Source organism: Natator depressus, chromosome 24 (assembly GCF_965152275.1).
Source record: "Natator depressus isolate rNatDep1 chromosome 24, rNatDep2.hap1, whole genome shotgun sequence".
Lineage (NCBI taxonomy): Eukaryota > Metazoa > Chordata > Testudines > Cheloniidae > Natator > Natator depressus.
In genome coordinates this window covers 11,915,783-11,942,751 of record NC_134257.1, presented here as the reverse complement: position 1 = coordinate 11,942,751, position 26,969 = coordinate 11,915,783, and the positions used below count along the sequence as shown (strand labels likewise).

The 26,969-nt window shown below is 51.5% G+C and overlaps 1 protein-coding gene across 4 annotated transcripts in view; it reads left to right on the top strand.

Annotated features, from left to right (window-relative positions):
• Positions 1 to 26,969, top strand: part of CADM3 (cell adhesion molecule 3) — a 136,977-nt gene that overhangs the window by 26,361 nt on the left and 83,647 nt on the right. For 3 of the 4 annotated variants that reach the window (XM_074938435.1, XM_074938434.1, XM_074938432.1), the window contains exon 2: positions 26,156 to 26,269. The exons of the other annotated variant lie outside the window; for it this stretch is intronic. In XM_074938435.1, coding sequence (XP_074794536.1) covers positions 26,156 to 26,269 — 114 coding nt within the window. The remainder of the gene's footprint in view (positions 1 to 26,155; positions 26,270 to 26,969) is intronic. 4 annotated transcript variants of the gene reach the window in all.

The window sequence follows — 26,969 nt, the reverse complement described above, 5'->3', positions numbered from 1 at the left end:
ACCAGCTTGGCCAGACTGCTGGACTTCGCGTTGCGCTCAGTAGGAGGCAGGTGCTGTGTATGAGGCCAGCTGTGGGGGTGGCTGCTGCAGTCGGTCCCCATTGGAGCTTCTGGGGGGCAACAGGGGAAAGTGAGGCAGAGCCCCTGGCAGGAGCCGAGCCTTCAGGTGACCGTTGGGAGCACAGCGATAGAGAGGAATGGCTGCAGCTCTAGCAGAAGAAAAGCTCCCAGCTCGCTGACCCTATAAGAGCAGATGGAGGCAGAGGGCCCCTCTTCGCTGTGTCTCTGCAGAGAGGCCAAAAACTGGGTGTGTGCTGGAACGGGAGGCTCTAGAGCAGGCGTGAGCAAGTGGGAGAAGCTCTCTGTCGCTGACAGCTCTGGGAATGCAGCGGACTCTGGGCCTAACGCTTACTGGCTGTAAGCAGTTTACACGCAGCAGGATTCCAGCACTGAGAGCCGGGGCTGTGCGGCCAGCAGCCGGCTATTTGCTTTTGTGGCTATGTACCCCAAGAGCTTTGCAGGCTCACTGGCTGCCCATTTCTCATGCTTGGCTTGTAGCTCCATCTCCCAGTGCCCGGGGCCGGTTGTGCTGCAGCCCCTCATGTGCAGGTTGGTGTCCTTACAGAGGGAACAGTGAGCACCAGACTGACATCATGATGTGAATGTCCCTGCTGCGTGCTCCTGCTGCCAGCAGCTGCCTCTCCAGCACCACCCAGCCCTGGCAAGGAGCTCTGCCTCGCTGCTCTCCTCAGCTCCCAGCAGCTGGCTCCAGGGTCGGTGGAGCAGAGACGCGCCCCCCCCCCCACGCCAGATGGGAGGGAGAGGCAGCTCAGCACTCACCTGCAAGTCAGGGGCCATGAAAATAGAATTAAACTAAGAATCTTCAAGTACCTTACATAACAGCCACTCTGTACCATGAAAGGTCATTGAACCCATGAAAATATCTCTAATATTTTCTTAAATTTAAAATAGATAATTTTAACTGTATTTATAGTAATCTCAAAGTGATAAATTTGGGCCATGAAGCAGGCAGGAGCATTTGCTGGAGCCAGCCCTGTGGAAAGAGCTGTCCCTGGTGCTGAGCAGCAGCCGGCCATCTGCCTGGAAAGGAAGGGCCCAGCTCCCTGCCTCTCTCCTTCCTTCCTTCCATCTCCATGTCACTGGGGAGTGCTTGTCACCTCCCGGAGCTGGCCCTAGGTGGCTGCCTGAGGAGCTAATCAGGCTGTTTTCCTCTCTGCTCCGTCTTTCCCTGCCCCACTTGGCCATGGGCTGCACAAGTTTCTTTCCTAACATGGAAGGGGGGGTTACATGTAATTGTTTCTGCTGTGGTTGGCAATAGCAGCCTCTGGCTATGGGTGACAGCTGTGCACCCTGCTCTATCCAGGGTGAAGGAAAGGGGTCCCTCAGAGCTGACACAGAATGACACATGTGCTTGGAGCTCCCAAGGGGCTGTTCTGAGGGGAATGCCAAGGAGCCCTGAAAGGGTGCATTACAATCTGCTTTCCCAAGCAGTGTGCTCCCAGGGGTGCTGGGTTGTCAAGAACTCTCTGCCTCTGCTGTGTCCCTCAGCAAACGGATAAGAGGATGGTTCTAGACTGTTAGTGATCAATGGCTCCATGTCTAGTTGGCAGCCGGTGTCAAGTGGAGTGCCCCAGGGGTCGGTCCTGGGGCCGGTTTTGTTCAATATCTTCATAAATGATCTGGAGGATGGTGTGGATTGTACTCTTAGCAAATTTGCGGATGATACTAAACTGGGAGGAGTGGTAGATACGCTGGAGGGCAGAGATAGGATACAGAGGGACCTAGACAAATTGGAGGATTGGGCCAAAAGAAACCTGATGAGGTTCAATAAGGATAAATGCAGGGTCCTGCACTTAGGACGGAAGAACCCAATGCACAGCTACAGACTAGGGACCGAATGGCTAGGCAGCAGTTCTGCGGAAAAGGACCTAGGGGTTACAGTGGACGAGAAGCTGGATATGAGTCAGCAGTGTGCCCTTGTTGCCAAGAAGGCCAATGGCATTTTGGGATGTATAAGTAGGGGCATAGCGAGCAGATCGAGGGACGTGATTGTTCCCCTCTATTCGACATTGGTGAGGCCTCATCTGGAGTACTGTGTCCAGTTTTGGGCCCCACACTACAAGAAGGATGTGGATAAATTGGAGAGAGTCCAGCAAAGGGCAACAAAAATGCTTAGGGGTCTGGAACACATGACTTATGAGGAGAGGCTGAGGGAGCTGGGATTGTTTAGTCTGCAGAAGAGAAGAATGAGGGGGGATTTGATAGCTGCTTTCAACTACCTGAGAGATGGTTCCAAAGAGGATGGTTCTAGACTATTCTCAGTGGTAGAAGATGACAGGACAAGGAGTAATGGTCTCAAGTTGCAGTGGGGGAGGTTTAGGTTGGATATTAGGAAAAACTTTTTCACTCGGAGGGTGGTGAAACACTGGAATGCGTTACCTAGGGAGGTGGTAGAATCTCCTTCCTTAGAAGTTTTTAAGGTCAGGCTTGACAAAGCCCTGGCTGGGATGACTTAATTGGGGATTGGTCCTGCTTTGAGCAGGGGGTTGGACTAGATGACCTCCTGAGGTCCCTTCCAACCCTGATATTCTATGATTCTATGATTCTAAGAACCTTTCTCCTTCCACCTAAACAGTAGTTAGTAGTTCATCCCAAAGCATGTTACAGATGCATGGGGGAGCAGTCATGCCTAATGTTTTTCACTAAAAACATTGTCTGATTTTTTTTTAATGTATTTTTATTTTCAAAGCAGCTCGCTGGTTTGCAGCAGGACTCTGTGGTTGGGGAAGGGGGTAGCCCTGGGCTCATGAGGGTGCCCTGTGTTTCCCCTACGTAAATCTATTTGGTGTTTTTTGGAGTCACAAGATATCAAAAATCACCATTTGCAGCCTGCATGGGCTTGCAAAAATCACGCAACCTTCCTTCTGCACTGAGCATGCTTCTTAGGATCTTGCTTGGCGATGTCATTCAGAACGGACCCTCGGGATGGGGCACAGACAAAAAGGATCCTTCCCTTCCGTCTGCTGCTGCTTTTCACTATCAAAATGAGTGTTGGGTTAGCAGACATGCACTAGCCTGGGAGCAGGGGATCATGAGTTTTAGACTCTCCTCTTCTACTGAAGGGGGTTAATAATTCTATGACATTCACATCCCTTATTAAGCAGCTAGCCCTAATGCTCTTCTGAGAGGCTACAGAAGCCAGAAATAGAACCTGCATCTCTAATATGGCAGACCCAGCCTCAGCCATGTAGCCCAGTGCCTCTTGGAAGGAATCCACCCAGCTTTTGTGCTTGGCTGTGAGGCTTTAAAATGGAGCTGCTCATGCAGGTGGAATTACTATTTCAGCATGTTTCACATCTTCCTCTGGGGGCTGGTCCACAGGAAAAAACAGCTGCCTGCTGCTGCTGCCAGCTACTGTAGTTAGCCGTTTAGTTAAAGGCTGGAGCTGAAGGTCCAGGATCCCAAACCGGCTGAGGATGCAGTGGAGCTACACTTCCATGTAACAGAATTTGTAGACTGATTGAGGCAGGGTCCAGTGTGCGGGAAATGGCGGGTGATCATGTAAATAGAGAAATAGAGACTGTTCCCTAATGCACATGTACAAGGGGGCAGAGTTAAGGTTGCATGGACAACCTCAATTTTGACTTTTCCTATCTTTAAAGTACTTGACTTTGCAACCTTAATATTCTTCAGCTGTAGCTTGTATGTAATAAATATTTTATGGGGAAAGGAGCAATTATCCTTGAAATGCAGCCATCTCTGGGGTGGAATATGGCAGCCATTTAATGGTACGGTGTTAATTACCCAAGTCGGGCAGAGTGCCTCTGGTACTGTGCTGGGCTAGTGTTCTGTATTTAGCACTCTCACTCTCTGTCTCAACATGTATGTAGCCCCATTAGCATCATGTCGGAGCATCTGTCTATGGTCCTTTCCTGCATGCAGAGCATGCTGCATGGAGCCCAGTGCCCCTTAGGAGCTGGCTAACAGACAGAGCCTGGTCTGGGTGTTCTCTCTGGGAGGCCTTGTGCAGGAGAAAGGATTTGAAGATGAGTGAGGAGGTTGGGGAATGTTCACTGTGAGTCTGTTTCAAGCCTGGGGATGGTGTGACACATAGTACAAAGGAAGCAGTGGACACTGAAAGGAGGCAGGGGAAGGCGCAAGTTGGTCTGGGCTAAGGGAGAGAGAGGGTGGCTCTTTCATTCACACAGGAGTCCAAGATCAGTTGCAAGTTTGCAGGGGGTTGGTATTTGCTGCAGAGAAGTGGGAAGAACCAGGTGACAAGAGCAGGGCAGTGACTTATTGACAGTATGGGTAGAATCCAGCTGTAGAGTCTTCATCTTCCTGCTCCTTCCCCCCCACCTCCACCCCAACTCCTTCCCAGAGTCCAGCATCCTCCAGACCATGGACTGGCCATGAGCCACTCCAGCAGCTGGCTGGGAACTCAGCCCCTCATAGCGCGGGTACCAGTTCTTGCCCTTCTGCTCGCTGTGCGGGAGCTTAGGCTCAGTCATTTCTGCAACCAGCTCTCCACTGAGCCAGCACGTGGCTGCCCCAACCCTCCCTTGTGCTTCTTGGCCCCTGGCCTGCTTCCTAGCAAACAAGTGGATCAGCTTCATTTTGTGACAGAATAACCCCCCTCTTGTTTATAGAAAGGTTCCATCCAGCTCTGCAGGGCTCTCGGGCCCTATTCCAGTGTCTCTGCCGCCTCTCAACCCCAGCTGGTCTCTAAAGAAGGAAGTCCAGATCCTGAACCCAGACACCTTCCCGTGAAGTGCCCCAGAGTGCTGGGTGCTGTCAGCAGGTAGCATGGCAGGAGCCAAACCCAGCTTTGGTGGGAAGGGGTGGAGGGGAGGCTGTTCTCACTCCCTAATTTCTGGAGACCCTGGGTATCCCCCACCCTGGGCTGCCCAGTGCCTGTCAGCATTGGCTAGGATTGTCAGCTCCTGATTTCCCTGGCTGCTGGTGCTGCAGCACTCAGTACTCAGAGGAAGGATGGGTTCCTGCTTCGGGACAATGTCTCTTGGCAAATGTGACCTTTAGCTCAAAGGTCCCACCCCTGCTCAGCAAAGGTCCAGAGCTCTAAGCTGAGTGTGTCCCAGCAGTCAGTGCCTTGGTTTCCCACTTCACAAGTGCACGACTGACACTGGCAGGAGATGGGAGACAAGCAACCCCAACGGTCAGGCTGTGATGGAAGAGATGAGAGCTGAAGTGGCCGAGCTTGACCAAGTAACTGCTACCGAAAACAGAGCCAGGCCCAGAGGGGTGGAGCCTGGCTGGGAGGAGTGGGTGAAAGGAAGAATCGGGCTGAATATCAGGAAAAGCCTCTGGCCAGGGAAGTGGCTGTGGCTGGGAGCCTGCTCCAGGAAAGGCCATCCATCACATGGGCCTTCAGAGTGAGCAATGCAGCTCTAGGCACAGGCCACAGGGAGCGCTGGGGCTGGCTGCTCCAGGAGGTCTTCTCAAGCTGTTAACAATCACTACCCCTTCCCCAGGGAGCTCAGCTGGCAGCAGCTGGCTCTCCAGGACAATGCTGCTCCATGTCCCTAGTGCCTGCTGGGCCGAGTCAGGCAAGGGCCAGCAGGGTCCAGCCCTGGCCGTTTTTAATTAAATCAATCTGGCACAGGCACAGCATCCTAGCCCTGCCCGTCTGTTGTTTAAAGCTGTCGGCCGTGCAAGTCATGGCTTTTAGCAGCGTATGTAGGTCAGGCTGGAGGGCGGCAGCGCAATCACTGCGATTAGAGCTGACTGCAGTCAGAGAGGACGGGAGCTGGGCCAGCTATTGGGCCATGTCCTTCTCCGGCAGCACAGGCTGTGCACCCCACCCCCCTGCCAGTGGCACAGCAGCTCCTCGGGAGGCTGGGCTGGGGCTGGGACTCCCTGCCAGGGAGAGCGTTCCCAGCACCACCAGTGTCCATGCGCAGCCCCTCAGCCACAGGGGGACGCCAGACGCCACCTGCAATGATCTGTCCGGCCAGGCCCCTTTGTGCAGTGCACTGCCCCTGGGGAGCCCCTCTGGAGGGGCGAGGGCCAGCTGTGGGGGTGTTGGCTGGGAGAGTTCTGGCTGGAAACAAGTCGCCCAGTGCATGCAGGCAATAGGGAAGGGATTCTGGGGGAGCCTTCAGCCATGGGGGGCAGTCACTGACTGGGGAGTGGGGAGCTTGTCCCACATCAACGGCTATCAGCCTTGGCTGTGTGCTCCCAGATCCTTCCCCCAGACGCAGACCTGGTTCCTGCCTCTTTCCAAGCCCTGCCCACCTAGCCTGGATCTGGTATTCTGGGCTCCTGCCGTGTCTGAGAGACCTGTTGTCATGGATCCATGGGATCGGTGCTACGCTTCCCTGCTTTGGAACAGTCTCTTGGAGGTGCCCCTTTGATGGGCCAGACCCCCACGGACTCTCACTCGTCCTTCAGGGTCACCCGTGTGGCCTTGCTGTCTCCTGAGACTGAACCTCTGGGCTCCAGCACTCCTGCTTCACGCTGTGAGCTCTGCTCCACGAGTCCGACTGAGCCGTGCTCCTGGGAGAGACTTGTCCACTCTGCAGGGATTAATGCACCTCATGTAGCATTCCCAGTGACGCTCACACAGCATCTCCAAAACAGCCGGGTTTATCAGCCAGCTGGAACACAGCAGCAGGAGGCCATAGGTCAGCACAGAGACAGGAAGACATTCTGGTCAGCCCAGAGCCCAGCCATGTGGAGTGAAGCCCGTGTTCAGGCTGGCTCCTTAGAACAGGTCTACTCTTAAAACGCTGTATTGGCACAGCTGCACCACTGTAGTGCTTCAGTGAAGACACTCCTACGCTGCCGGGAGAGCTTCTCCCATGGGCATAGTTAATCCACCTCTGGGAGGGGTGGTAGCTAGGGCAACGGGAGAATCTCTCCTGCTGTCGTAGCACTGTCTACACGGTGGGTTAGGTCGGTATAACTGTGTCGCTCAGGAGTGTGGATTTCACACATACCGATACAAGTCTGTAGTGTAGACCTGGCCTAAGTCAGGTGCCAGGTGAGAGAGCTCCCAGCTTCCTCCAGAAGTCAGCACTTCTCCCCCACCTTTCAGTCTTTTGTTCTCCAGCTGGGGTCTCTGCTCTGCTTCCCTGCTGAAAGGGGAAATCCTCTGGCCTCTGCCTGGTGTCAGTATGCTGGTGCTTGGCTTTTCCATTGTCTTCTCACTGACATGGGGTCAGCCTCTTCCAGTCCTTTTGTAATGATTCATCCAGGGTCAGACAGCTAGCCACCCCTCCCCCTGTGTGCCTTAGCCTGCCTCCAGAGCAAACTGTCCTTTTCCCCGCACTGGGGAGCAATGCACAATATAGGGGAAAATGAGGCACACACAGGATTCAAAAATACAAAAAAACCTCACTTTATCACACCAATCTCCATAGGACGTGTCTGTATGGCCCAGGCCTCCCCAGTGGGTGGGGGGAAAGGCTGGGGAGAGCCCCCTCAGCCACAGAGCTGCACCCTGGGAGACTCACACCAGGGCATAGCCAGGCCAGAAATTGCCCTTGGGATTCAGTTGGGATCCAGTATTAAAGACTGCTGCTAATCAAAGCAGGACCAGTCCCTTCCCCTCCTCCCATCTGTGCATTAGCAGCCAGATCCTCACTGCTGGCTTGCAAGGACTGGAGACTCTCACTGACTTCCCCTCCTGCTTCTGCTGCTCTTTCCCCTGCCTTTCCCTCCCATCCCACTCTGCCTCTCCCTCTGCCCCAGCTGCTGACGCTTCCTCTTCCCCCTGCCCACTGTCCCTTCTCCCCACCCACTCACTGTTCACGGTTGGGCTGAGTGCTGCCCCCTGGAAGTTGGTGTCCACCACCCTGCTGTCCAGAGAACCGGCTCTAGGTCACATCTCTGTGATTGCAGACCAGTCCAGCATTAGCCTTTGTGGCTACTGTAGCCCATTGCACACTGCCAGCTCCCCCACTGCACTCCTTGCTGCAGTCAGTGGGTTCTGGCCACCCTTGAGATGACGGAGGCAGCCGTTCTCTTAGCACAGTCTGCCCAGGCCCCATGCTCTCTGGGCAAGACAGGCTGCAGCCGAGCCCCTGCTACATGCAGCAATGAGAGCTGCAGAGTGAGCGCAGCAGCTGGGTGTCATGCTCTCCCTGGGAGCACCTGAGCCAGGGCCCTCCCTCGAGGGGCAGGAGGAAAGCAGGAGGGGGGAGCAGGCAGCAGCAGGTGGGAGAGGTGCTAGGGGGGCTAAGTACTTGGTATGGGGAGGTTCAAAGGCTGTGGGGAGCACTTTATTGTATGTTGCCTTGAGAAGAGGGATGGGAACTCAGCAGGATACTGATCAGTGCAGCCAGCATGGGAAGCTCCCTTGGGGATGAGGCCTAGCACCCAGCAGGAGGGCACATTGGAAAGCTCGTGCTCCCTGGTGGGGAGGGAGCAGCAGACAGAAGGGATGGGCGGGGTCACATTTCCTAGAACAGGGTTTCTGTGGCCAAGGGGCCCTATCTCCTGCCTTGAGGGCCCCACCTGTCCAGCTGGCAGGTTGGGGAGCTGGGGGGATTGGTGCAGGGCTCCCTCTAAGCCTTGCTGTTAGCACATATTGGGAGTTGCTGCTGGTGGCCCTTTACGCAAGGCTGGCAACCAGAAAGATGCTGGGGCTGGGACAGGTGCAGGGGGAGGTGGATTGTGATGGAAACGGGGTGTGTGTCTGGTAGGGGCAGTGTTGGGGTGAAGGCTCCTGCCTCAGAGCAGCCAGACCCGCAAGCTCATAGCAAGGAGGGTTCAATGCAAAGAGGCAGTCTGGAGGGGCCGGGTGGGAGGGAGCAGCAAGCAGTTGAGTGGGAGGACGTCCCCCAGCAGTGCTGGGCAGGCTCACATGCTCAGCATCTTTCCCGGATGTGCGCTCAGGCTCTCCTCTCCTGGCAGAGTGCGGGGGACTCTGGCCCTCATCTCCTGTAGGGACGCTAGGATCACGCTCAAGACCTGATCTGCCTAGGCTGGCACAGCCACTGCCTTTGCCTAGTTCCCCCATTTCAATGCCTCTGCCCTGGGTTGAATCCCCCCCTGCTCCTCCTGCCCGAGAGATCCTGGCTATCTCCCCACAGTACAGGGCTGTGAAGGGCTTGCAGGGGCCTGCACATGGGCTGAGAGCTCAGCCTTGAAACCAAACTGGAACTTGGCCCCTTTGGGTATGTCTGCACTGCAATTAAGCACCCACACTGGGGCTGGCCTGGGTCAGCTGACTCGGCTTGCAGGGCTCAGGGGCTCAGGCTGTGGGGCTGTAAAACTGCCATGTAGACGTGTGGGCTCAGGCTGGAGCTCAGGCTCTGAGATCCTCTCCTCACATGAGGGATATCTCAGAACCAGCTGTCACTGCTCCCTGCCCATCTCAGAGCTGGAGTAGGATGGAGTGCCCATCGTTGCTTAGCAGGGCAGGAGCCTGGATCAGCATCTCGAGAAGGGGCCTCCCCTTGGCTGGGGCTGGTAGTATTGGCTGTGTTTGATAGGATAATTGTCTGTGATGTCATAGTTAGTCTCATTTCCTATTGGCTAGTGGGAAGGCCATGTGGGAGGAGTGTGGGGTATGGCTTGGGGGGAGGAATTGAGGCCAGGATCTGGCCCTGCCCTGGAATCCAGCTCACTGAACCGCGGGGCCTGCAGGGAGACATGGGGGCAGGCAGAGGCTGCAAGGTGCACTGGGGATGGAGCTGCCCAGGGTTCAATGTTCCGTAGCAGCTCCCTGGCCCAACACGCTCCACACGTGTCCCCGCGAACAACAGGGCCAGTCCCTACGGCCCATGTGTGAGGGGGCCAGCTGCCCTGGGTGGGGCTTCATGGGCCGGGGGCTGCTCTGTGGGGTGAGGCCATCTCTGCCTCTTCCCCCCCCCCCCCCCGACTCTCCTTGGCGCGTTTTGCTGATTGTCACGGTGCTGAGAGGGCATTGCGCTGGCTCAGGTGTCTCACCCCGTCTCCTCTGCTCCCTGCGTTGCAGTGACTCCTCTCGAGGTTTGGCCTGTGCTCTGTGGTTCCCTGTTCCCAGCTCTCACTGGTGTCCCTGGTGCTAGCTGGCGAGAGTTGGCCTCTAGCTGGGCACACATCCCTGCAGTGCAGTGCTGTGAGTGGCATTGCTGGGCAGGGCGCTGCAGGCCTGGGGCTGGCTGAGATGAGGAGGGAGTGACTCATGCGCTGGGGAGATTCTGGGCTGGCATCCTGAGCAGTTGGGGGTCACAGTCCTGCTGGCCTGGAGAGGCCAGCTGCTGAGTGGGGACTTGTGGGAGTGGATGGGGGGCTTGCTGTGGAGTTGGTTTCTGATGCTCTTGTGCTCTGTGGTTTGGCTGAGATGTCCCCGGCACTGAGCATTCACTGACTGAATGGCTCATCAGGGTCCTGTTTGATTGATCTCTAAATGAGAGCTTCTGAGAGCAGCTTATTTTGGGGCCTGTGGGGGAGTCTGTGAGTCAGCGAATGGCAGGTTAAGACAGGAGGGGCGGGGGGACCCATACAGGCAGTCGAGATCTTAGTGCAACTACCTTTGAGCTTCTAATTGGGAGTGACTCCTCCCAGAGCCACTGCAGCCACAGACAATGCCCAAAATCCATGCTGAGAGCAGAGCAGGGACAAAGCCTGCCCAATGCTGAGCCGGGCTGGGGAACTCAGGGGGCTTAAGGGCAGGGGAAAGCAAAGCCCCCAGGCAGCCCAAGGCTGGGAATCAAGGAGGCTGCGCTTTGCCAGAAGGGTGGTTACAAAGGCACTCGCATGGGGAGGCAACACAGAGCCTCTCTCTCTGCCTGGTTCCAAGAGGAGGGGCTCTGATGCAGAGCCCTTCTCCCCTGCTACAGGAGGCTCACAGTGCACCTCACAGAGAGCCAGTGATGACCCCTCCTGACCGCCCCATGCTTTAAGGAAGCTTTGTTCAGGTGGCTGTACAGATGGGAAAACCGAGGACCAGAGGGGAAGAGATTTGCCCAGTGACAGTGTAAGGAATTGGGTGGAGGTTGTGAGCATGTGGGGCTGAGAACTGTGAGCATGCATGGGTGTGAGAGGGTGTTCCAGGCTTTGGGGGCAGTCCCTCTGACTGCCCCGTGTGGCCTGTGGGGGTGTCAGGAGCTCCTCCCCAGCAGGATGGTGTCTGCCTGCCTTTCTCTCCTTAGAGCCTGAGTTAATCTCTGTAGCACAAGTGACCACTGGAGCCCCTCACTATGGCTTGGGCCCGTTATTGGCCGCAGGCGCGTTCTCAGCCAGGCCAACCCACTGGGACCAGTGGAGGGGAAGTGCTGCCTCAGAAGAATGCACAGCACCCACCCCCAATGGCCTGCTGGTGACCCAGTGCAGCAGGATCCCCAACACAAACGCACACACACAACACACCTCCAACCAAGGACCATATGCTCAGAATTCATACAAACATGCTCACGCAGGCCTACAACCCAAATCAGGGAATTACACACACACTTTCTCTCTCTTACACACACACCCAACCCGGGGAATCACACACAACTAACTTGAGAATACAAGTTTGGTTGATTAAAGGTAACAGTGTTGACATAACATACTGACACTTCTGTAAGGCGTTTGACTTGGTACTGCACAACATTTTGATTACAAAAATAGAACAATATAAAATTAACCTGGCACACATTGCTGGTGTGGTCAGCACTATGTCGGAGGGAGAGCTTCTCCTGCTGACATAACTACTGCTGCTCGTTGGGGGTGGTTTAATTATGCCGATGGGAGATTTGCCTACCCCCCACCATCGGCATAGAACGGCTACATGGGAGACCTTACAGAAGAAGAGCTCTGTGTAGTTCAAAAGCTTGTCTCTCTCACCAACAGAAGTTGATCCAATAAAATACGTTACCTCACCTGCATTGTCTCTGCCAGGTCTACACTACAGACCTATATTGGTATAACTACATTGCTCAGGAGTATGAAAAATCCACACCCCATTGCAATGCAGTTATGTCGACCTAATGCCCCGTGCAGACAGCACTATGTCGATGGGAGGGCTTCTCCCGTCAACATTGCTGCTGCCTCTTGGAGATGTGGAATAACTACACCGATGGGAGAAGATCTCTCATAGGAATAGGAACATCTTTACTTAAGCGCTACAGCAGTGCAGCTGCACCGATGCAGAATTTTAAATGTAGACCTGCCTTTAGTATCATCTGTAAACTTTGCTACTTCATTGTTTACCCCATTTTCCAGATCATTTATGAATATGCTGACCAGCACTGGTCCCTGTACAGATCCTTGGGACCTCACTATTTACCTCTCTCTGTGAATGCTGACTGTTATTTCTGCCCTTTGTTTCCTGTCTTTTAATCAATGACTGAACCATGAGAGGACCTTTCCTCTTAACGCATGACTGCTTATTTTGCTTAAGAGCCTTTGGTGAGGGAATTTGTCAAAGGCTTTCTGAGAGTCCAAGTACACTAGATCCACTGGATTACCCAGGCCCACATGTTTGTTGACACCCTCAAAGAATTCTAATAGATTGCTGAGGCATGATATTCCTTTACAAAAACTGTGTTGACTCTTCCCCAACAAATCGTGTTCATCTGTGTGTCTGATAATTCTGTTCTTTACTGTAGTTTCAACCAATTTTCCTGGTACTGAAGTTAGGCTTCCCGGCTTATAATTGCCAGGTTCACCTCTGGCGCCTTGTTTAAACATCAGCATTGCAACAGCTATCCTCCAGTCATCTGATACAGAGGCTGATTTAAGGGATAGGTTTCATACAACAGTTAGTAGTTCTGCAATTTCATATTTCAGTTCCTTAAGAACTCTTGGGTGATACCATCATCTCGTCCTGGTGACTTATTACTGTTTAATTTATCAATTTGTTCCAAAACCTCCTCTATCAACACCTCAATCTGGGACAGTTCCTCAGATTCTATGATTTGTCACCTAAAAAGAATGCCTCCGGTGTGGGAATCTCCTTCACATCCTCTGCAGTGAAGACTGATGCAAAGAATTCATTTAGCTTCTCCGCACTGGGCTTGTGTTCCTTGAGTGCTCCTTTGGCACCTCGATTGTTCAGTGACCCCACTGATGGTTCAATGGGCTTCCTGCTTCTGATGTACTTCAAAAAAAAATTGCTGTTAGTGTTTGTGTCTTTTGCTATTTGCTCTTCAAATTCTTTCTTGGCCTGCCTAATGATAGTTTTCCACTTGACTTGCCAGAGTTTATGCTCCTTTCCATTTTCCTCAATAGAATTTGACTTACAATTTTTAAAGAATGCTGTTTTGCCTCTAACAGAGTCTTTTACTCTGTTGTTTAGCCATTGTGGCATTTATTTTTTTATTTTTTATTTGGGGTATACATTTAATTTGAGTCCCCGTTATGGGTTTTTTTTTTTTTTTTTTTTTTTAGAAAGTTTCCATGCAGCTTGCAGGCATTTCACTCTTGTGGCTGTTCCTTTTAATTTCCATTTAACTAGCTTTCTCATATTTGTGTAGCTCCCCTTTTTGAAGTTAAATGCTACTGTAGTGGGCTTCTTTTGTATTTGCACTCCACGCACAAGGAATTTACTTGAATTTGAATTGAATTTACTTACATTCTTCTTAGAATGATAATCCCTATCGTATTCCACTGAGGGTTACGCATGTGCACCATGTGCCTGGACTCAGGGAATTTGAAAGTAGCGTCCATTGGTCTACTCATGTTTCCTGGCTCGCCTCTGCTTCCGTCCAAGGTGATAAAGGGCTGGCTGACCATGTCTCCAGTTCCTTATCACCGTCACGTGGTCTGGGTTGGAACTTTCAGTGTCCTCATCTCTGACACACTTTTAAATAAGATAATTGTATATAGTTTTAAAATTTTTAGTAGTTTTATTGTAGTTTTAGTGGTAGGTGGAGGGGCTTGTTTTTTTCACCAGAACCTCTCTTCCCTCCCCCTTCCCCCACACACACCCAGGAGTATGCCCAGGACTACGGGCTTCAAACTCTGCATCTCCTGCCCATGCTCCTTTTCGGTCAATGACAAACACCAGCGCTGCCTCTACTGCTTGGAGGAAGCTCACATCACGTGCAGGTGCAGTATTTGCCAATCTTTCCCCAGCCGCACCTGAGAAGGCTGGGCTCTCTGTCTCCAGAAGCACCTCACGGAGCTTGCCATGAGGCCTCATTCGGACCCAAACTGGGGAACCCTCCCACCCCCATACATCGGCCTGAATCAACAAGGAGTACCATGTCTGAATCCTGTGTTGATGGAACCACCCCCACGGACTCCATGGCGGGGCCTAATTGGGAGGTAAGGAAGCATACCCATAAGCTTAGGACTAAGTCTTACTCAAAATCTAAGACAGTGGAAGCTCCTTCCACAAGTCCAAGCCATGGGGACGGAGCTTCTGCTAAGTCCCATAGGCACAAGAAGAAATCCCACAAACAATGGAGCCAGCAGTTTTGAGCACTGGTCTACAGATACCATCATCAGAGGCACCCCACAAGATGTGGGATCCTCCCATTCCGGGAAAGTCCATGGTGCTGGCACCAATAGCAGGCAAAGAGAGGGTGCCTCTGACACTGGAAAGATCCAGAACCCTAGCAGATCCCCAGCATGTATTTGCCTTGCCAGACCGGAGTCACCCCATCCGTCAGGCCTCTCCCCCTCTAGAGAGATTATTCCTCCGCCATGGGATATGCCCCGATATGGGACCCCTTGCCATCCACTCCAATAATCTACACACTTCCACCGGTTCTAATGGTTCTGTTATTTGAACTGGAGTCCGCCTTCTCCTCCTCCAATGAATCAGAAGTGAGAGAGGAACCTTCACCTGCCTCCTCCCATGGGATCCTTCTAGCAGGTGCTCGGACCCGCTGGTAGAGGAGGAACCCCTTAGTTCCCAAGAAGGCCAATGGCATTTTGGGATGTATAAGTAGGGGCATAGCGAGCAGATCGAGGGATGTGATCGTTCCCCTCTATTCGACACTGGTGAGGCCTCATCTGGAGTACTGTGTCCAGTTTTGGGCCCCACACTACAAGAAGGATGTGGATAAATTGGAGAGAGTCCAGCGAAGGGCAACAAAAATGATTAGGGGTCTAGAGCACATGACTTATGAAGAGAGGCTGAGGGAGCTGGGATTGTTTAGTCTGCGGAAGAGAAGAATGAGGGGGGATTTGATAGCTGCTTTCAACTACCTGAAAGGGGGTTCCAAAGAGGATGGCTCTAGACTGTTCTCAATGGTAGCAGATGACAGAACGAGGAGTAATGGTCTCAAGTTGCAATGGGGGAGGTTTAGATTGGATATTAGGAAAAACTTTTTCACTAAGAGGGTGGTGAAACACTGGAATGCGTTACCTCGGGAGGTGGTAGAATCTCCTTCCTTAGAGGTTTTTAAGGTCAGGCTTGACAAAGCCCTGGCTGGGATGATTTAACTGGGAATTGGTCCTGCTTCGAGCAGGGGGTTGGACTGGATGGCCTTCTGGGGTCCCTTCCAACCCTGATATTCTATGATTCTATGATAGTCTGGTCCTGGTGGTGCCACTAGAACTGGCGAGATTTCCCTCTTCGTCTCTGGATGAAGCAGTGACTGCAGCATCCCCTTCTCCTCTGGATGACTTTGGGCAATTTCAGGAACTGTTGTGGAGAATCGCAGGGAAACTCCAAATTCCCCTGGAAGAAATCCAGGACACTCAGCATAAATTGCTTGATATCCTCCACACTTCGGGACTAGGCAGAGTTGCATTGCCAATTAATGACACTATTCTGGAGCCTGCCAAAACAGCGTGTCACACCCCTGCCACATGTATGGCTAGCTCCAAAGGGCCCGAAAAATGTTACTATGTTCCTGCCAAGGGGTATGAGAGTTCCTTTGTTCTCACCCTCCTCCAAACTCCCTAGTTGCCCAGGTGGCAACTGAATGAGCCAAACAATAGCACCCTCGATCTACACCCAGCTGATAAGGAAGGCAAGTGTGGATTTAAGGTATTTTCCTCATTTAGCCTTCAAGTCAGGATCATGACTTATCACGTTACTAGCCACGTAGGACTTCCTGAATTACAGTAAATTCAAGGAATTTACTGATAGCCTGCAACAACACAATCAGGCTTGTTTTCAGATGCTTATTGAGGAAGGGAAGCTGCTAGGCAGAACAGCCTTCCAGTCGGCGGTAGATGCAGCAGATATCTCCCCCAGGTCCATGGCTACAGCCATAGTTATGCTTGGGGAGTCTTGGCTCCATTCCTCTGGTTTCCTCAGGGAGGTACAGAGCACTATTGAAGATCTTCCTTTCAATGAATCCCATCCTTAAAACCAAAAGACGGCTGAATCGCTGCATATCCTCAAGGATTCCAGAGCCACTCTTGGCATATACGCTCCTCCCCAAAGCTCAAATTCTACCACCCACCCAACGCTCTAGGTCCCCCGAATTCTACCCTCAGAGACCTTATGAGCCTCTGAGGAAATGCCAAAAGATTCAGATCTTGCTGCCCAGGGCCCTCTTCACAGGTTTTGATGTTGCAGCTAAAACCTCCAGACACGAGGTATTTCTGAGGTGACCCTGAGAGCTGCCAAACACTATACTTACCACTTCATGACCCACCCTGTCCCCTTTGGGGGTCGTTTAGCACTCTTTTTCCCATGCTTGGAGTGCGATAACAAACAGACAAATGGGTGTTGAAAGTCAATGAAGTCAGGCTTTCATTGTATCAGCATCCCTTGTTCCCTTTCTCTTCAGCTGGGGGAATTCTCTGAAAGGAAAAGCCCCTTGCCTGACAGTCTGTTAGATGGTGCTAAAGACGGTAATAACTGGGTCCATACTTTAAAATGCAAAGGCTTTCACTGTTTTGCCTTCTTTTCTGTATCTCATGCTCTTTGTTAGCTCTTCTGGTCGCTTAGGAGCTGGCATTTAAACCTCCTGTTCTCCCTGAGTAGGTCTGCATTAAACAGTGTTAAACAAGTCCTAGGGCAAGCAAACCATTAAACATCCTTTTTACCTTTTATTAAAAATACAGAAAAGAAGGCAAAACAGTGAAAGCCTTTGCATTGTAAGGTATGAAGTCAGGCTTTCATTGTATCACTATCCCTTGTTCTCTTTCTGTTCAGTGGGGGAAGTCTCTGTAAGGAAAAGCCTCTTGTCTGACAGTCTCTTAGATGGCGCTAAAGATGATAATAACTGTTCTTTTGGGGAAAAGAGTGGAAGTTAGCTGAGCTGGGCTGGAGCTCTTATTGTTGCTGTTGTTAAAGTCCAGTCTGATTTCTTAGAACAAGACAAATAGACACAAGAGGGGAGAGAGAAGATCAGCAAAGAGAAAATGCAGCTTCTGTCTCTGGTGCTGACTCTCACTTGCAATCTCACTGCTGCAGAAACACAGGTCCAGCACAGGTCTCATCAGCTGCTCCAAGACCTGGCAAACTTGTACCAGCATCAGGTTTCTCAGGTCATTGCTTTTAACTGCTTTTCTGGTCAAAGACTTACAGCATTGTTGCAAAATATACAGTCTTGGGAAGCTAAGCCACTCTCATTAGCCAGAAGGTAAAAGGAGAGAGCTAGGAAAGGGAAGAAATAAGGTAGAGAAGGAGAAGGACACATGGGGGTGGGGGAGGAGGGAAGAAAAGGGGAGACAAAATCTCATATTCCAGGTGGAGTTTGGGATTTAGCCAGAGCTGGTAGAGGTGCTGATATTATCTGGGTCCCTCGCTCCTGCCTGGTCTGGTCAGGACACCTCTCAGGATTAGGAGGATGACGGTTTGGGGTCCCAGGAGATGGTGGAGGTGGCAGCCATGATGGTGAAGCGTGCTCCAGCCTTGTATTTCAGTCAGTTGTGTCGGAGTAGCCAACTTTTCCCCAAAGAGTTTTTTCTTTTGAGGACCCCAAAAGGGAGTGATGGGTGATGTTACCTGCACATTCTAGGGCACCCCACCTTTATCCTTCCATGGGCTCAAGGCATAACCTGGTTAATCTAGGCACCCCCACCCTTACCGAGCTCAGGGCCACCCAGATCCATTTCCTAGAGCTCAGGTTGTAAACAGTTCCTAAGGCTCAGGGTGTAATCTTCTGCAGGTTTGTGGGGCCTCTTACCAGTGAAAGAACCTTGCACAGTAATATAGTAATATTTTAACCTCTATTTATTAACAGTTACCAAAACAGAGTACACATGCTAAGCATACAATGCTCATCACTCCCAATAAGGCAGACAAACTTTTCCTGCTGGCCAGTCAGGATCAGGTTGTCCGCAGCTCCTCCAGCTTCTGCAGAGTGGTGAGCTCTAGCAGCTCTGATCTTGGCCTGTGTCCTGGAGTTAGCTTCCAAAGAACTCCCTTTTGGACCCCAGTTTATATAGTTAAACTTGAGTCCTACTTAGCTGTACCTTCACCAATCTTTTTAAACTAAAGTGCTACAAAATAATTTCTTTGACCAATCCTAACATATTGCAAAACAGTTCTTTACCCAATCATATCCCACCACGTTAATTGATTTAAATCTTGCAAAATTAGTTATGCAACAGACAGAAACAATCAACGAACAAGACAGAGATCATACAGATAAACAGTAGAGAAGTAGGGACCATAAAGGCAAAAACAATAAAGAAGTACAGATTTCACAATTACAACTGTTGATAAGTGATTCCTTGCCAGGCAGGATGCTGTCAAACGAAGTTTTCTTTAACCATCTTCAGATCTGTCTTTATCTGGTGATGGTGGGTGCTGTTAATACAGGAGCACCTCTTTAACAGCCCGATATTTCACTGGTTTAATGTAATTTAGATGGAATGTGAGGATGTGACTTCCTGCTTTTTAACTCATGGCTACTGCTGCCCTAATGTGGCTGCAGAAGAAGACCTCAGACCTTACTTGTGGAGTCGCCCAGCTCCTCGTTATTTTGTTCACCATTCAGGCTTAATTTCTGACAAACCAATTCTGGTTCACTGATTTCTGGTTCCACACTTCTCGTTTGCACTAGCCATGTGATCAAGGATTTTATCCCTTAGGGTTTGAGCATGCAGTCATTCTCCTGAATTGCTGCCCACTGCTGCAAAGGAGTTAAGTGCCTGCCTGCCCCTCCATCCTGCATGCCAACCCCTTGTCCCTAGAGTGCCTCGAGCTATGGGCATACCAACCAGCAATCAGATTCCATCCTCCAGCGACAGCTTCCTGGGGGTGGGACTCTCTCTCCTCTGCATGGAGAACAGAACATAAAGCTCTGGTATTCCCTGGGGGCATGATTCTGATGGATGAGGGATATTTCCTTTTGGGCTTGGGCTCTCTACCCTCCCATCTGCAAGTTATAGAGCCCCAGTGAATCAGAGCCAGAGATTAGCTCAGGGACCAGGGCAGCAGCCTTCCATGCAGGACGTTTCCAGGGCTTTGTTCACTCCCCTCTTCCCTGGGAGACCATTCCCCAGCCCTAATCCATCTCTCTGCCACAGAGCTTTCCTGGAGATGCAGCTCATCAGTCCTTCTGTTCATTTCATCCCATTGCTCATACTTATCCCCCCTAAATCATGCCCACTATTGTGCACTATGGGCTGTCAGCTGTAATCTCACACACATGAGCACTCATGCACACTGTAGCATACATGCCCATACATGCTACATACTAGCACACATACAGACTAGCACACAAATATATACTAGTGTGCATGCACAAATACATCCTTAATTACCATTTCACCAAATAATCAGGTTTAGCTCCTTTAGTATTTTCTCATAAAGGAATCCTTCTAGCATCTTTGCTACTCTTCTCTGAACTCTATCCAGCTGGTCAATATCTTTGCAATGAGGCCTCCAGGATGGAAACAATATCCTGGAGCACTCTAGAGAAGGCCCATCCCCTTCCTGCTCTGGGGGCAAACTTACACTACCCTCTTTGCAGCCCTGTGATGCTGGGAGCTGCTATTCACCCTCCCTACTCAGGCTCTTTTGCTCTTTCCTGCTGCCCAGTTGTCTTCCTCCCACTGACTATCTGGGTCTGGGATATTTCCCAGACGTCAGATCTGCTATTTTCCAAGCAGAATCCCAGTTTGTCCTTCCCACATGTCCAGCTTCTGCAGCTCTCTAGGATTATGTCTCTGTCCTCCAGGTGCTGGCAGTTCCTCCCAGTTTAGTATCATCTGCGTTGCATATTATCCACCCAGAGCCTTGATGAAGATCCAGGAAGAGATAGGGTTGCCAACCCTCCAGGATTGACTTGGAGTCTCCAGGAATTAAAGATGAATCTTTAATTAAAGATCATGTCACATGATGAAACCTCCAGGAATACACCCAAACCAAATTGGCAACCCTAGGAAGAGACCAGGTCTAGCAATGGTCGTGCCAGTGCCCAGCAATACTGGGGAGGTTAGCACTGCTCTTTGTTTATGGCCCTGCAGCCAGTTTTCTGTCTTGGCTGCAGTTTTCATTCACCAGCTAATTTGAATTAATTATAAGCACAGGGTTTAGGAGACACCATGTCAAATTCTTTGCTAAAATCCAGAGCTGATGTCTTCTGCTTTGTCTTCATCCTTTCCCTTTGTAAAATGCATGTCAACAAAAACAATCAGTTGTGTGTGTCAGGATTTATTCCCCAAAGCAACTTACTGCTTATGGTTCCGTTCCCCTCCAGATGTTTAGTGATGCTTGTCAGTGTTCCGTCCATTGTTTTATATGGGGTGATGGAAGAGTGAGACTTTCAGGTGTCAATTTCCAGGATAGATTCTTGTTTCCTTCTGCGAAGACCAGTACTGCAATGCATTTGCTTCCCTCCAGTTGTCCACGATATTTGCTCTGTTCTCTGTGACTTTCCCAAAATAACTGCCATTGATGCAGTAAGCTGGTTACCAGATTCCCTTATTGCTCCCATCTGCCATTGTGCTGCCCATTCATTGTCCAGAGAAGAGTGTGAGGAACTTCACAAGGACCTCACCAAGCCAGGTGAATGGGCCACCTGGTGGCAGGGGAAGTTAAATATTGATAAATGCAAAGTAATGGAAATTGGAGGGAAATGTATGAATTGCTCATATACCTCCCTGGGATCTAAATTAACTGTAACAATTCATGGAAAAGACCTGGGCATCATTATTGACAGGCCAAGTGAGACCCTCTTTCTAAAGTCCAAAAAGGCAAAGGACATGTAGACTGCATAAGGGATGAGATGGAGAATGATACAGGGAATACTTTATTGCCATTCTATAAATCAGTGGGGCAGCCTCACCTGGATACTGCGATGGTCACTCCATCCCAGCAAGGGATTTGACGGGGTCAGAGAAGTGTGACAAGAGTGAGTAGGGGTCTGGGAAACCTCTGCTATGAGGAGACACTGAATAGATGGGGATTGTTACTTTAGAGAGGGGACATGGGAAAAGTTTATAAAATAGTGACTGGTCTAGAGAAGGGAGATTGAGGGATTCTGGTTTCCCTGCCTCATAACAGAAGTGTGAGGGATGTTCACTGACATTGAAAGGTAGCAAACTCAGAACTGATAAGAGAAAATACGTTTTTCCTCACCAGATAATTAGACTCTGGAACTCGCTGCCACAGGAACTCACTGAGGCCAAGAACATAGGAAAACTGAAAGAAGGATTGCACCTTTCTTTTGAGAATGAGAATACACAGAGCTAGAATAGTTAATACTAAATAAAAGGATTTGGAGAGTTATGGGATTGGGTCTGAAGCTTAACATTTGTATATCATGGCGAGGGTAAATGGATAAGAAGAGATTTAAAATGAGGCCTGGATGGGCTGGACATCAACTGATCTGTAAAAGTCTATATGGTGGTTGGCAGTTAAACATTAGAAAGATGGCTTAGCCACCTCCTCCCCCTCCCCCACAGGGTTGGGGCCTGTGGCTGATGACCAGTTCCTGCTGAGTGGGGGTTATCTTCAGAAAACTGCTTTGAAAAATGGGTGTGCAGGGTGTTGGCTGGCATCAGGAGGCACAAGGTGGGGACCTCTGGACACAGCAGTGGGAGGCTGTTAGTCTTCAGTGCAAGGGGATGTCAGAGAAGGGGCTTGCTTTCTAGAGATGTGAGGGTTTCCTTTGGGTCAAAGTGAGCGAAGGGTGGCTGGCCTTCATGGATAAGGCGAAGGGCATCACACAGCTCCTCCCAGTTAGCTCAGCCCCTTTCACTTTGTGTGTAACTCACTGTCCCTAGCAGCACCCTCTGGGGATTCATACCAGCAGCTGGACAGCAAAGTCCATCAGCTCAGAGAGGAAGCACAGGCAGGGTAGGCTGGACCCAACCCCTCCCAGTCAGAGGTATCTTCTAGGGTTGCCAACTTTCTAGTCGCACAAAACCAAACGCCCCTGCCCTGAGGCCCCGCCCCTTTCTTGAGGCCCTGCCCCTGCTCACTACATTTCCCCTCCCTCACTGGCTCGTTCTCCCCCACCCTCACTCACTTTTCCTGGGCTGGGGCAGGGGATTGGGGTGTAGGAGGGGGTGAGGGCTCTAACGGGGCGTGTGGGCTCCTGGATGGGACCAGAAATGAGGGATTCAGGGTGTGGGAGGGGGCTCCAGGTTGGGGCAGGGAGTTGGGGTGAGGGCTCTGGGCTGGGTTGCTGGCTCTGGGGTGGGGCCGGGGATGAGAGGTTTGGCTTGCAGGAAGGGGCTCCAGACTGGGGGGTGGGGCCAAGGGATTCGGAGTGCGGGAGGGGGCTACGGGTTGAGGCAGGGAGTTGGGGTGCAGGAGGGGGTGAGGGAGTTGCGCTGGGGATAAGGGGTTTGGGATGCAGGAGGGTGCTCCAGGTTTGTGGGGGCTCAGGGCTGGGGCAGAGGGTTGGGGTGCAGGTGGGGGTGAGGGTGTTGGGCTGGGGGTGCTAGCTCTGGGATGGGCCAGGGATGAGGGGTTTGAGATGCAGGAGGGTGCTCTGGGTTTGTGGGGGGGTGGTCAGGGCTGGGACAGGGGGTTGGGGCTCAGGGTTGGAGAATGGGCTTACCTCAGGTGGATCCTGGTTAGCGGCGCAGTGGGGGCGGTTCCCAGTCAGCGGCACACTGTGGGGCTAAGGCAGGTCAAAAACCGGACACCTGGTCACCCTAGTATCTTCTGCCAGCAAGGGGTGTGTGCAAGGGCTCTGGCAGACCTCACAAGGAGGGAGCCCAAACAATAAGGAGGAGCCATGAGAGAGGGCAAGGCAGAGAGGATATGAAACCTCCCTCATCAGGGCAGAAGCCAGCCTCTGTTAGTGACCAGGAGGCTTCCCTGAGATGGTATATTGAGGACTGTTAAAATTGTAGGCAGTCACTTCAAATTTCAGGGGTTCCTGGTCCTGCTTGGGGGCTCTGTAGGGAAACATGCAATTGCAGCCTAGTAGCAGACAGTCTGCAGCTGGGCAGCCTATATTAGTGGGGGAGGGGGAGTTGTGTTTCACTTAGGGAGCAGCCTGCTTTCTCTCTTTCTGTTTTGGAGTTCTTTGGGTTATTTTGAGTTGTAAGTACTAAAGTGGTGTTACATTGCAACTTTCCAGCAGGAGTATTTAATGTATGTAGTTAACTACTCTGTGGGTCTGCCATGACCATACCACCTGGGGCATGCAAGCCAAGCGCTGCCCACTGTGTGGAACTTGCACCATAGGTGCTGAGTTTCTAGTCTGCTGGGGGGGTGCTCCCCCTCATCTCTGCCCCGCCTCTTCCTGCCCTGCCTTTTCCCTGCTCAGTTCTGCCCCCTTCCCTGAGCGCGCTGCGCCTTTGCTCCACCCCCTTTCCGGCAGCTGATCCATGGCAGGCAGTAGGTGCAGGGAGGGAGGGGAAGGTGCTGATTGGCGGAGCCCGCTGGCGGGCAGGAGGTGCTGGGGGAGGGAGAGGCATTGATGGGGGGCTGCCAGTGGGTGCTAAGCACCCACCATTTTTTCCCCGTGGGTGCTCCCGCCTCGGAATACCCACAGAGTCAGCACCTATGACATGCACATTCCTCCAAAGCAGCCATCTCGCATTGGGAGCCAGGGTTGGATGGGTGGGGTCTCATCCAGTCTGGTGATTCCCATGTCTCTGGGCTATTGAGAGGGGGAAGAAACCATCAGCAGCTCCTTGGGGGGAGGGACAGCTCAGTGGTTTGAGCATTGGCCTGCTAAACCCAGGGTTGTAAGTTCAATCCTTGAGGGAGCCATTTAGGGATCTGAGGCAAAAATTGGGGCTTGGTCCTGCTTTGAGCAGGGGGTTGGACTACATGACTTCCTGAGGTCTCTTCTGACCCTGATATTCTATGATTCCTTGCCCCTTCACCTGGTACAGCTGCTGGATGTGTACTGTCCACTGCTCCCTGGCCCAGATACTGCTGCTGGATGTGTACTGTCTGTCTACTGCTCCCTGTCCCCAGTGCCTTGGCTATGCATGACAAAGCTGGAATTTTCTGTAATATTTTTATAACCCCTATGTGTGCATCAATTTTCCCTGTCTTTCACATGGTTACCGAGTGCAGGGAAAAAGGACGTCTTTTATTGGACCAACTTCAGTTGGTGAGAGAGACAAGCTTTTGAGCTAACACAGAGCTCTTTTTCAGGTCTGGGGAAAGTTCTCAGAGTGGCACAGCTAAGTACAAATTGGAACCGATTATTTAGCATAAGGAGTTAACACATATTCTAAGCGACCATTCAAGGTAAAGTGGCTCATTAATATCACTGCAGTCATAGGACAAAAAGGGGTATTTGGGGGTTACAGATTGTTGTAATAAGCCATAAATCCAGTGTCTTTATTAAGTCCATGATTTTTAGTGTGTAGCAAACTTACGAATTTAAGCTCCTAGGCTCATCTTTTGAAGGTGTTGTGCAGGTTTCCTCTGACGATGAGAACTGAGAGGCCAGGTTAGAGTGATCACTTTTTGAAGCATTTGCCCACAGGTGTTATGGTGTTTTTGTCTTTTAGCGTTTTTCAGTGTGAGTTCATTTGAGAACACAGTGATTATCTGTCTCATTTCACCCTCAGAGTTGTTATTGGAGCATTTAGTGCACTGGGATAGCTCTTGCAGGATCAGGGGGAGGGATAGCTCAGTGGTTGGACTAGATCAGGGGCCCCAACACGGTGCCCACGGGCGCCATGGTGCCTGCTGGGGCATTTTTGTGCGCCCACAGGACACCTCGCTGCCGAGAAGCGTCACCGTTTCTCGGCGGCATTTTGGCGGCAGCACTTCTTCCCGGTGTTGCTTCTCTGTGGTGGCATTTTGGCAGCGGGGTGTCTGGCGCCCACCACAGTCTTCTGGGAATAGCAATATGCTATTTCCACAAAAAAGGTTGGGGACCACTGGACTAGATGACCTCCTGAGGTCCCTTCCACCCCTGATAGTCTATATTTTTTTATTTTTTTAGGCGGGGGGGAGGGATAGCTCAGTGGTTTGAGCATTGGCCTGCTAAACCCAGGGTTGTGAGTTCAATCTTTGAGGGACTGGGGCAAAAATTGGGGATCGGTCCTGCTTTGAGCAGGGGGTTGGACTAGATGACATCCTGAGGTCCCTTCCAATCCTGATAGTTTATGATTCTATGGATCTTGAAAGGTATTTTGTGGGAGCTATTGATCATCGTAGCAGTGGTGATACGTCTGCAGATTTTGTATCTGTTGTTCTGGCTGGGTCTGGTGCCACTCTTGGGTCCTGGTTTGTGGGGAGCTTGCTTCTGATGATGAGTTGGTGAGGCTGATGGGTTGTTTGAAGGCTAGAAGAGGGGATTTAGGAAATATTTCTTCCAGGCTGCGGTCCCCTGTGACAGAGTGCAGGGTGCGAACAGTTGAGCCTGTACTCTGATCACCCGATGTAATTTTAATTCCCCTTGAGAAAGCTGAGGGAGGTAGTTAGAGAATCAGAGTGGCTGGCTGGCTGGCTGGGATGGGAAGCCAAGAAGGAAGTCCCATGGGGGGGCGGGGAGGGAGACAGGATGGGACGGGACCAGACCAGACCAGAGCTAGTTGAGCCCAGTTACACTGAGACCACAGGGAAGGGAGACCTCTGTTCCTTTCCAGGACCAGAAGTGCTGCTGGTGCTGTGAATAGACCGTTGCACAGGGATTGCTGTAGAAATGGTGGAGGGAACTTAAAATAAAAGGGTTTGGTGAAGGCACAACCACTGGAGTCCATGCAGTTTCTGTGGGGAAGAAGGTGGGAGAGGAGCCATACCCCGTGACATGTGGGGGCTTGTCCAGGATCTTGACTTTCCCAGTTGTGGTGATTGAGAGACACGGGGGAGGCTGCTGCAAATATTTGGCACTCGTACAATGGAGCAGACTCTGCAGTGGTTGGTGGACCAGCAGAAGAAGCTGCAACAGAGCATGCAATCTTTTCAACAGGCACACCAGCTGGAGAGACAATCCCTGCTGGCCTGGCAAGCAAAGCAACAGAGGAGATTGCAGAAATTTATCAGGGAGCAAGCACGAGTGCAGCGGCAGTTGCTTCAGACACTGGTGAGTTCCGGTACGGGGAACGGTAACCGGAGCCTGGGGGTTGGCCTGTGTAAATGACATTTGAGAGGGTAGCAATGGGAGCTGGCTGGGACAGAGGAATGTGCCCCCCCCCTCCCCGCCAGCAACCTATTTGGCGGGGGAGCTCAAGTGGCCTGCATGGCCTTGGGTGACAAACAGACAAAGGACTTTGATGTCGTTAAGGCAGCCATGCTCCTCCGAGTGGGATTGTCTACAGAGAAATATTGGCAGATGTTTCGGGCTGTTAGATAAGCTGAAGATGTACAGGCCAGGACATGTGCCCAAAGGTTAACTGATTGGGCTACCCTGTGGTTGAAGCCAGGCAAGCAGACTATGGGCAAAATCATGGACTCCGTAATCCTGGAGCAATTTCTACAAGGCCTCCCAGAGAACACCCATGTCTCGGTGAGGAGGTACCAACCCACAATCCTGGAGGCAGCAGTCAAACTCATGGAAGAGTTTGAGGAAGCAGATTTTTATAGACAGGGCCTATAAAAAGAGACTGCTGATCCATGGACTGTGGACTGGCACAATGTTGTGGTTGGACTGGGATCTGCTACAGAGGAAAATGCCAACCGTCTCGATGAAGGTTGGGAGTGGATGGGAGAAAGGCCTAGTGGACACTGCATCAGGATGTTTGCTGGCTAGGAAAGATGTGGTAAAGCTACACTGGATCCTTCCC